This window comes from Atractosteus spatula, chromosome 5, assembly GCF_055471065.1.
Source record: "Atractosteus spatula isolate fAtrSpa1 chromosome 5, fAtrSpa1.hap1, whole genome shotgun sequence".
In the NCBI taxonomy this organism is placed as follows: Eukaryota; Metazoa; Chordata; class Actinopteri; order Semionotiformes; family Lepisosteidae; genus Atractosteus; species Atractosteus spatula.
The window spans coordinates 14,055,463-14,065,936 of NC_142710.1; the positions used below are offsets into that span (position 1 = coordinate 14,055,463).

Genomic DNA, 10,474 nt, shown 5'->3' on the forward strand with positions numbered 1-10,474 from the left:
TGTGAAAACAAAGTTCGTCAAGTTATAAAGTTTAAGCCCTTGGGACACTTTCCACTCTCAGACACCTTTTGACTATATTTGAACTGTAATACTGAGACAGATTGAGAGGCGATGTCCTTTTTTTATCCGTTTATACAGGGGAAAAAAATCAGTTTTTCGAGCATCAGCCAAGATCCTGTCACAGACTTGCCCGCAGCGCCTCAGAGCTGCCGCTTGCTGTAAACAAAGGAAAAGTACAATACACATTGTCAAGCGAGAAGATTGAGTTTCTCCTGCTTGCTGACGTGTCCTCTCCAACCTGCTGTCTGGCCCAGTGACCTGCTGGCCTGACCTTGCTCAGGAGCACAAACCAGCTGACAGAAGGGGAAACTCCCTAGAAGTACATCGAAAACGAAGATCAGGAGGCCCTACTTTACACAGAGTTGCCGAATTGTACAACAAGCTGCCCAGCAGTGTTGTTGAAGCTGATAACTTGGCTTCTCTCATGAGAGCTGGATGAGCTCCTCCACTCGGGACTAGAGGTACTACTTTATACCAAGAGCGGTGGGAGTGTGGAACAAGCTGTCCAGCTATGTTGTGGAAGCCGATACCCTGACTTCTTTCAAGAAACAGCTGGATGAGATCCTCCAGTCAGAACAGGAGACACTACTTTACACAATGGGTGGTGGGAGTGTGGAACAAGCTGCCCAGCCATGTTGTGGAAGCCAAGGCCCTGGATTCTTTCAACAGCTGTATGAGGTCCTGAGCTCAGTTCATCTCTAATTACCAAACCGGCTGGATGGATCAAATTGCCTCTTCCCGTCTCATGTTCTTGTGTTTGGGTGGGGTGCTGCGATGTGACACCTGTTCTTCCAGCTTCAGGACTGAGGCAGTGTGGGCAGGGTCAGGTGTCTCTCCTATAAGAGCACGGCACCTCCCTCACCCCAACACAGAACACGCACATCTCTTCACAGGTAAGAGGGGATGTAAGATTTTTTTACAATTTCCACCTTGAATCCACTTTGTTATAAAAATAAATCTTTTCCTTTTGCTCAGTGGTAGTTGTAAAGGTGTGCGAGATAAGTTTACCTTAGGTTACCTTTTCGCTTTTAAAATGCAGTAAAGGTTTCATTATTTTAATAGTCTCGCTATCACATCAGTATGGTTTTGCTGGCTGATCAATTATTTGAAAGTAAAGAATTTGTTTTCAAAGCTGGTGTTTATATTTGGAAAGAGCGAGTTTCTCCACGCATACTGAAGCAGTGGACTGCTTCCTAGAAAACTAACGAGTCTTCCTTTCTGAAGTCTTGTTTAATTCTCTTGATGCTGAAAAAAATCACAGCCTGGAATAAAATCATCAATGCAGTACCAACTGACGAGGGAATGACGTGAAGAGACCATGATCAGTATATCAAATTCATGTTACGGAATTAATATCCGCCAATAAGATCGGTTTTATAATATTGACTTCTGCTCGTAGTTTATAAAAGAGGTTTGGTAGGAAGGTTAGGTCACATGACTTCTGCTTTTATATATCGTTTTTTGCTTTGGGACAGTCCTTTGCCTATTTCTCTCGCACCCCTTACTGCTAACCTGCTGTTCATTCTGCTAGGTGGGTTACACCAATAGCTTCTAATACATTATTCTGTATTGCACTATGCAGCCGAAACACTGTTGCTTCTTCTCGGTGGAAATCGACCTTTACCTGTTCCTTTGCAGCCAACGCACACGGCTCCCTGCTACCCAGTTGTCGGTTTAGACAGGGGTTGAAAACGCCAACATTACGCTGACAATAGGAAGGCAGAAGTGTGCCTGATTGTTTCCCTTCGACAGCACTCCCAGACGCAGTGATTGATCGTGATGGCGTGCCTGTGGTTGACCGTCGCTGTGCTCCTGGCTCTCTGTCAGGGTGAGTGAGACAGCCAGGCTGTGTGTGGGGGCTCCAGCAGGCTCCTTCTCCATCACAACACGCAAAATGAGAGGATGAGATTTCACTTTAATCTCACCAACACAAAAGAGACTGTTACTGTTAGGACAGCTCTTGAATATTATTACGACACCCCTCTGTGAACGTGAGATCTAACCCTCTACTTTTTCTACAAGGTCAGGGATCAAAAGGAACACTATTTTCTATTGATCCCGACCACACGAGAAGCTCAGCTCTTATTGTTTCCTTACAGCTACTACAACACAACGTCCTACTCAACACCCGGAAACCAGACCCACAGGTAAGAGTCATCTCCAATGATCAACGTCTACCGCGTCTCCGTTTTTCAGTGCTGGTTCAGGAAACCCCTTCGGACAGTGACCAACAACTGAACAGACAAGTTCACTTCAAGCTTCATCAGGAAACAATACAAAATGTCAGGATGTCTGAGGCTTACGAATCTAGAGAGTGCATTCTGTGAGCCTAATCTCTCCTAGGAGTTATTGTCCCCATGGGAAGTGACAATCAGGAGCTCCGATTTCCATTATGTGCAACTCACGGCCGCACATTAAAACACCCCTTTGCCAACCAGGGGTTACAAGGGGGGGAGAGGGAGGTTGTCACCATCTAGGTAGTGTCAATATTTACACTTTTCAGGAGCTTCAAAAGCAAGAGAGGAACCAAGGTGGGTTTTGAGATTGACGAAAGGATTCATAAGGTTCACCTGTTAATTCAGTTCTTGGTAAATTACTAATCAACAGTCCAGGAACACAGAACACAAAGACAAGTTCCACAGGCAGGGAAGACACCAAGAACCTCTCGCCTTCATTCAGATGACCCTTCAGGACCAGATTCTAGTTTAGTGTCTGACCTTGGGAAGAGAGCTTGCTAATCAGTTTTTAGGAAGCTGGTTTCCTATATAAACAATGTTAACAACAATGCCTCCTGGTTAGTAAAGATGATTTGCCGCATTTGGATTCCGAGAGAGATTTAAGTGCAGGGGCGCCTGCACACAAGAACCAGCCTGAATAAGGGAAGTCGATCAGCTCGGGGAACCAGCCTGCTGCTACACTCATTTCCCTGCCTTGTTGTCTTATTAAGAGCACGTTTTGTTGTCACTCCCCCACACATGGTGGAAGTGGAAAACCCCTCACCTGGTGGATTCCCTTCAGCCAGACTCTCTCCTTAACCATCCCCCTTCTTACTAGCAATCCGACATGGACAACTGCTGAGGCTGCCGCTCAAGATGGAAAGTGCTAACCTTCCTTACATTCTGCTGGAGGAGGTTTGAATTGTAACCCCCCCCCCCCCCCCCCAAGGAGCTCCCATTGAGATCTTTGAAGCTCACTGTCCCAACTGCCAGTGATGTCTTGCTAGAAAAGCGCTAGGGCTTCGGTCAGGGGTTTTATAAGGAGCTGGCCTCCCAGGTGCAGCCAGAGAATGCAAGGAAAGCATCTCTGTGATTGTTGCGCCGCTGCCCCCTGGTGGCTGAACCCGGACTATACAGTTCTGATCCGACCGATCTGCTACAGCCGCATTGTTTCATTTAGAAGGCGGGTTTATTTCTACGGAAGCGCATCGCTGCCACCAAGGGAAAACATCATACTGAATTTAAAAACAAATCCTGAGTTTTTTCATAATTACAGGTATGTTATGACAAGTGCAGTATGAGAGACTGTGCTATCTCGTATTTATGCCTATTATATAGCCTATAGTTTCGTATATACAGTACGAGATAGTAAGTCTCGCGTACTGTACGTGATTGTGCGACAGCACAAATTGTCATACTGTACAATACCTGCATCGCGATTATGTGACTTCCAGTTTCAAGCAGTAGCATCGATTCCAGGGCACACTTGTTCTTGTTTGAGGATATGTGTGAGCGTCCTCGTGGTGAAACCCGTGTTCAAATGCAGCACAAACTGTGACATTTCATTTTGAATAAACCCGAGGGGAAAATCAGTCTGCGCGCTTCTCGCAGCGTTGCGCATTGTCAGGGACGCTGAACCCACAACGAGAACTAACCCTATCGACGGCTGCTGGGTACTGTCGTTGCAATGTAACAGGTGGTTCATGCGCTGATATGACCGTTGCTATCTCGTAATGACACGGTCATCTCGTAATTGCGAGATAATGTGGAATCTCTTAATTACGTGATAACCGGATTTTTTTTTTTTCCTTTCTGGGAGCAATGGGCTTCCGTGAATTTCTCTTGCTGGCCTGTTGAAAATTAAATAGGACTGAGAATTCTTTGTAAGAGTCTGGGTTATTTTTCTGGCTGGTCAGGAATTACGCCTCTAGAGTACAGAGTAACTTGTATGTTGTGTGTTGGGTAGTGTGTGCATTGTCATTATTAATACATACAGTATTTGTTTATCCCAGTCTGCCTTTTGATTTATTACTTCTTCACGAAGATGTGCCAGGGACCAATGGCACATGTGCCTCTAATTATACCCCCTGCTCGGGTATATTTCATGACATAATCTTTACATCTGGGGGCTATGATTATTTATTTTAACTATTGATGATCTCACTGAGTTGTTTCTGGAGTGCTCTATTTTTTCGTAACCCATATGTTTTTAAACAATATTTTCCAACAAGTTGTGTCTTCAGGGTGAGAAAAGGAAAAGAAGATATTTTCTATTTATCTCAGTTTCACAGGAGAGACTCAGCTCTGATTGTGTCTTTACAGCTTCCACTCCAGCACGTCAGACTGCACACCATGAAACTAGACCCACAGGTGAGAATGATATTTGCCTTCTTAAATCCCTATTTTTCACTACAGCTTCAGAGAATACTTTAGCCTACTAAAGTAAAGGTCACTTACTTTCAGGCCGTGACTAATAATTGCCCAGTTTTCCTGAAAATTCAAGATAAACCTGGAACATGATGAAAAATGTGAGGCTGTTTGAGGCCAATTTTTTTTAAAGGCAGCTTTTTGCATACGGATTTTCATAACGATGCCACTCGTGTCCCAGTGTGTGAAGTGTGTTCAGTCACTCTGATCTCCACTGTGTGTCATTACTGTCCCAGTGTGTGAAGTGTGTTCAGTCAGTCTGATCTCCACTGTGTGTCACTACTGTCCCAGTGTGTGAAGTGTGTTCAGTCAGTCTGATCTCCACTGTGTGTCAGTACTGTCCCAGTGTGTGAAGTGTGTTCAGTCAGTCTGATCTCCACTGTGTGTCATTACTGTCCCAGTGTGTGAAGTGTGTTCAGTCAGTCTGATCTCCACTGTGTGTCATTACTGTCCCAATGTGTGAAGTGTGTTCAGTCAGTCTGACCTCCACTGTGTGTCATTACTGTCTGTGTGTGAAGTGTGTTCAGTCAGTCTGATCTCCACTGTGTGTCATTACTGTCCCAGTGTGTGAAGTGTGTTCAGTCAGTCTGATCTCCACTGTGTGTTATTACTGTCCCAGTGTGTGAAGTGTGTTCAGTCAGTCTGATCTCCACTGTGTGTCATTACTGTCCCAATGTGTGAAGTGTGTTCACTCAGTCTGACCTCCACTGTGTGTCATTACTGTCCGTGTGTGAATTGTGTTCAGTCAGTCTGATATCCACTGTGTGTCATTACTGTCCCAGTGTGTGAAGTGTGTTCAGTCAGTCTGATCTCCACTGTGTGTTATTACTGTCACAGTGTGTGAAGTGTGTTCAGTCAGTCTGATCTCCACAGTGTGTCAGACATCAGTTAGTACAGCTGTTTAAAAGGTTGTTTTTTAACATGAGGAATAATTGTCTAAGTTTTCCAACAATGTGTCTTTTGTGTTTAAAAGGAACAGACTGTATTTTCTGTTGATCTAAACCACACAGGAGAAACTGAACTCAGATTGTGTCTTTGCAGTTTCCAAGACAGTACATCCTACCCAACCCAAGGAACCTAGACCAACAGGTGAGAAAGATATTTCCAGTATTCACACAAGCATCTTTCAGATCGCTATCTTTAAATACTGGCTTAGAAAACGCCATAAAGCAGTGACCAGTACCAGCTACTGACCAGACCTTCTGGAAATCAAGCTACATCTGGAAAACAATGCAAAATGTGAAAATGTTTGTGGCTAATTTGTTTTAAAGTCAGTATTGTGATACACATCTTCATAATAGTATCACTACTGTCCCAGTGTATGAAGTGTGTTCAGTCAGTCTGATCTCCACTGTGTGTCATTACTGTCCCAGTGTGTGAAGTGTGTTCAGTCAGTCTGATCTCCACTGTGTGTCATTACTGTCCCAGTGTGTGAAGTGTGTTCAGTCAGACTGATCTCCACTGTGTGTCATTACTGTCCCAGTGTGTGAAGTGTGTTCAGTCAGTCTGATCTTCACTGTGTGTCATTAGTGTCCCAGTGTGTGACATGTGTTCAGTCAGTCTGATCTCCATTATGTGTCATTACTGTCCCAGTGTGTGAAGTGTGTTCAGTCAGTCTGATCTGCACTGTGTGTTATTACTGTCACAGTGTGTGAAGTGTGTTCAGTCAGTCTGATCTGCACTGTGTGTTATTACTGTCACAGTGTGTGAAGTGTGTTCAGTCAGTCTGATCTCCACAGTGTGTCAGACATCAGTTAGTACAGCTGTTTAAAAGGTTGTTTTTTAACATAAGGAATAATTGTCTATGTTTTCCAACAATGTGTCTTTTGTGTTTAAAAGGAACAGACTGTATTTTCTGTTGATCTAAACCACACAGGAGAGACTGAACTCAGATTGTGTCTTTGCAGTTTCCAAGACAGTACATCCTACCCAACCCAAGGAAACTAGACCCACAGGTGAGAAAGATATTTCCAATATTCACACAAGTCAGTATTTTAATACATATCTTCATAATAGTGTAACTACTGTCCCAGTGTATGAAGTGTGTTCAGTCAGTCTGATCTCCTCTGTGTGTCATTACTGTCCGTGTGTGAAGTGTGTTCAGTCAGTCTGATCTCCACTGTGTGTCATTACTGTCCCAATGTGTGAAGCGTGTTCAGTCAGTCTGACCTCCACTGTGTGTCATTACTGTCCGTGTGTGAAGTGTGTTCAGTCAGTCTGATCTCCACTGTGTGTCACTACTGTCCATGTGTGAAGTGTGTTCAGTCAGTCTGATCTCCACTGTGTGTCATTACTGTCCCAGTGTGTGAAGTGTGTTCAGTCAGTCTGATCTGCACTGTGTGTTATTACTGTCACAGTGTGTGAAGTGTGTTCAGTCAGTCTGATCTCCACAGTGTGTCAGACATCAGTTAGTACAGCTGTTTAAAAGGTTGTTTTTTAACATAAGGAATAATTGTCTATGTTTTCCAACAATGTGTCTTTTGTGTTTAAAAGGAACAGACTGTATTTTCTGTTGATCTAAACCACACAGGAGAGACTGAACTCAGATTGTGTCTTTGCAGTTTCCAAGACAGTACATCCTACCCAACCCAAGGAAACTAGACCCACAGGTGAGAAAGATATTTCCAATATTCACACAAGTCAGTATTTTAATACATATCTTCATAATAGTGTAACTACTGTCCCAGTGTATGAAGTGTGTTCAGTCAGTCTGATCTCCACTGTGTGTCATTACTGTCCGTGTGTGAAGTGTGTTTAGTCAGTCTGATCTCCACTGTGTGTCATTACTGTCCCAATGTGTGAAGTGTGTTCAGTCAGTCTGACCTCCACTGTGTGTCATTACTGTCCGTGTGTGAAGTGTGTTCAGTCAGTCTGATCTCCACTGTGTGTCACTACTGTCCATGTGTGAAGTGTGTTCAGTCAGTCTGATCTCCACTGTGTGTCATTACTGTCCCAGTGTGTGAAGTGTGTTCAGTCAGTCTGATCTCCACTGTGTGTCATTACTGTCCCAGTGTGTGAAGTGTGTTCAGTCAGTCTGATCTCCACTGTGTGTTATTACTGTCACAGTGTGTGAAGTGTGTTCAGTCAGTCTGATCTCCACGGTGTGTCAGACATCAGTTAGTACAGCTGTTTAAAAGGTTGTTTTTTAACATGAGGAATAATTGTCTAAGTTTTCCAACAATGTGTCTTTTGTGTTTAAAAGGAACAGACTGTATTTTCTGTTGATCTAAACCACACAGGAGAGACTGAACTCAGATTGTGTCTTTGCAGTTTCCAAGACAGTACATCCTACCCAACCCAAGGAACCTAGACCAACAGGTGAGAAAGATATTTCCAATATTCACACAAGCATCTTTCAGATCGCTATCTTTCAATACTGGCTTAGAAAACGCCATAAAGCAGTGACCAGTACCAGCTACTGACCAGACCTTCTGGAAATCAAGCTACATCTGGAAAACAATGCAAAATGTGAAAATGTTTGTGGCTAATTTGTTTTAAAGTCAGTATTGTGATACACATCTTCATAATAGTATCACTACTGTCCCAGTGTATGAAGTGTGTTCAGTCAGTCTGATCTCCATTGTGTGTCATTACTGTCCCAGTGTGTGAAGTGTGTTCAGTCAGTCTGATCTCCACTGTGTGTTATTACTGTCCCAGTGTGTGAAGTGTGTTCAGTCAGTCTGATCTCCACTGTGTGTCATTACTGTCCCAGTGTGTGAAGTGTGTTCAGTCAGTCTGATCTCCACTGTGTGTCATTACTGTCCCAGTGTGTGAAGTGTATGAAGTCTGATCTGCTCTGTTGCCATGTGAAACTCAGAGGATGAGGGTCTCACACTTTGCTTACACAGTCTCCTCAGTGTCAGCCTCCCCTCCTCCTGACTGGGTGTACCAATCTCACCCTGCATTTAACCTTCAGCCTTGTCAGTGTTCTCCTGGACACGAAGCTCTTAAGGAAATGTATGAAAGATTTCCCTAAGAGAGGAAATGTGGGGGCTTCAACAGGAACAGAGCATATTTGCTACTGATGTCAACCACACAGGAGAGACTCAGCTCTGCTTGTTTCTTTACAGATTCCACACGAAGACGTCACGCTCGCTCCCTGGAAGATACAGATACTGGTATGAATGCTGTTGTCTCTTTCTGTTTTGAATGTGGGATCCCTGATGTGTATCTGTGTCTGAGACATGTTCATCGGAGTCTCAGGTGTGACCAGAGTGTCTAACCGATTTCCTCAGAGTCCTCAGAGCTCCAGTCTCTGAAGTGCTATCAGTGTGTCGACATCTCCGAGCAGCCGAACTGCAGCAGCCCTGAGGAGGTGGAGTGTCGCCCCGGTCTGACCCGCTGTCTCAACATGATGCTCATCCCTCCTGCCTGTGAGTGCAGCCCCTTGTCTCTTACCCCCTGCAGCTGTTCCTCTGGGGCCCCATCAGTACTGGATTCCTTTAGGTGCAACAGGCAGGCAGGAGACTACAACTCCCATCATGCTCCACCTCTTTCACCATTGTCTCACCATTGGATAGAAGTCAGGTCCTTCCTTCCTGTCCACACTCACACAGTTAAAGTCCTGTGCTATAAATACCCTGATCTGTTGGGCCTAATTGCAAAATAAGATCAGATCCACATGGGATTGGTGTGCAGAGGCGTTCCTTTGAAGTAAGAGTCATAAAATAATCTGCTCACTCCAGTGCTTGAGATGACTTCCCGGGAGAATTCAAGAAATAGCTGGATGGGCTCCTTGGATCCCCCAAGAATTGATGCCCAAATCAGTCCCTCTTTATGTTCATCCTTATTGATAACAGGGTCGCTTGAAGGAGCAAGCTTATGGTGGGTAGGGTTCACCTTAATGGGCTCTTCTTGCTCTGCTCGGGGTGAAGGAGGGGGATTGCCCACCTGCACGGCGCTTGAAGGTCCGCATGAAACACAGACCCTGAATCCTGACTCTCATCCTCTTCCTCCCTCTCCCCAGACGGGATAACCCGGCGCTGCGCCTCGGAGAGGGAGTGCCAGAGCCTGGAGTCCAACCCCAGCAGCTTCGTGACAGCCCACTGCTGCGACACCGACCTCTGCAACTGATCATTGCGCCCCCACACTGCCATGGGCAGAGGGCCCGGGCTCCCCAATAAATACCTACAGCTGAACATTGACCCCAGTGTGTGTGTCCTTCCTCAGCACGAGCTCGTCCAGAGGGGGACGAAATTACAGCAGGAGTGTCCAAGGCAGTGTCAGAGGGGTAGACATGACACACAACACAGTCAACACAAACACACATCCATTCAGTCCAATTCGGGCTTTATTATTATTAGCAATTATTGTATTCCAGTACAACAGTAGAACAAGGAAGACCGATACAATCCCAATAGAGAAGACAGTACAAGACAGTTGCAGGAGATCACAGAAGGCAGTTACTTTAGATTGTTAAGAAGAGATGAAAGATGTGAAAGAGATGAAAGAGTCTGGTACTTTTACACCTGAGGACACAGAAGCGTTTTCCAGATGGGAGTGATGTTAATTCACAAAAGAGGGGGTAGGAACTCTCCATAATGAACCACTCCTCCTTGACAGCCATGTTGTTGGTGGAGGATACGTAATTAGATTTGTACCAATTACTTTGCTTATTCTTATTTTCACTTTTTTCCCCCAATCAATTACAATTAATGATGTTGCAAAGTCAACAAGTGAGACAGTATGTTGAAACACTTTGAACAAATTGCTCATAGAAAAATGTTAAAATCAGAGTATCTAACTTAAAAGACCTGTTTCTTAAGAAAAAA

The 10,474-nt window shown here is 44.6% G+C and overlaps 1 protein-coding gene across 2 annotated transcripts; it reads left to right on the top strand.

The window, feature by feature from the left end:
• Positions 1-520: 520 nt before the first annotated feature.
• LOC148834247 (uncharacterized) lies at positions 521-9,829 on the top strand. 2 transcript variants are annotated; one of them, XM_088916964.1, is made up of 9 exons: positions 894-953; positions 1,813-1,888; positions 2,160-2,207; positions 4,599-4,646; positions 5,745-5,792; positions 7,974-8,021; positions 8,774-8,821; positions 8,939-9,076; positions 9,670-9,829. In XM_088916964.1, the coding sequence occupies exons 2-9, from the start codon at positions 1,840-1,842 to the stop codon at positions 9,774-9,776; spliced, it is 534 nt and encodes a 177-aa protein (XP_088773090.1). In that variant the 5' UTR covers positions 894-953; positions 1,813-1,839; the 3' UTR covers positions 9,777-9,829. The 2 variants fall into 2 exon arrangements, with proteins under 2 accessions (XP_088773089.1, XP_088773090.1); XM_088916963.1 differs by lacking the exon at positions 1,813-1,888 and having other exon boundaries at positions 521-953.
• Positions 9,830-10,474: the final 645 nt, after the last annotated feature.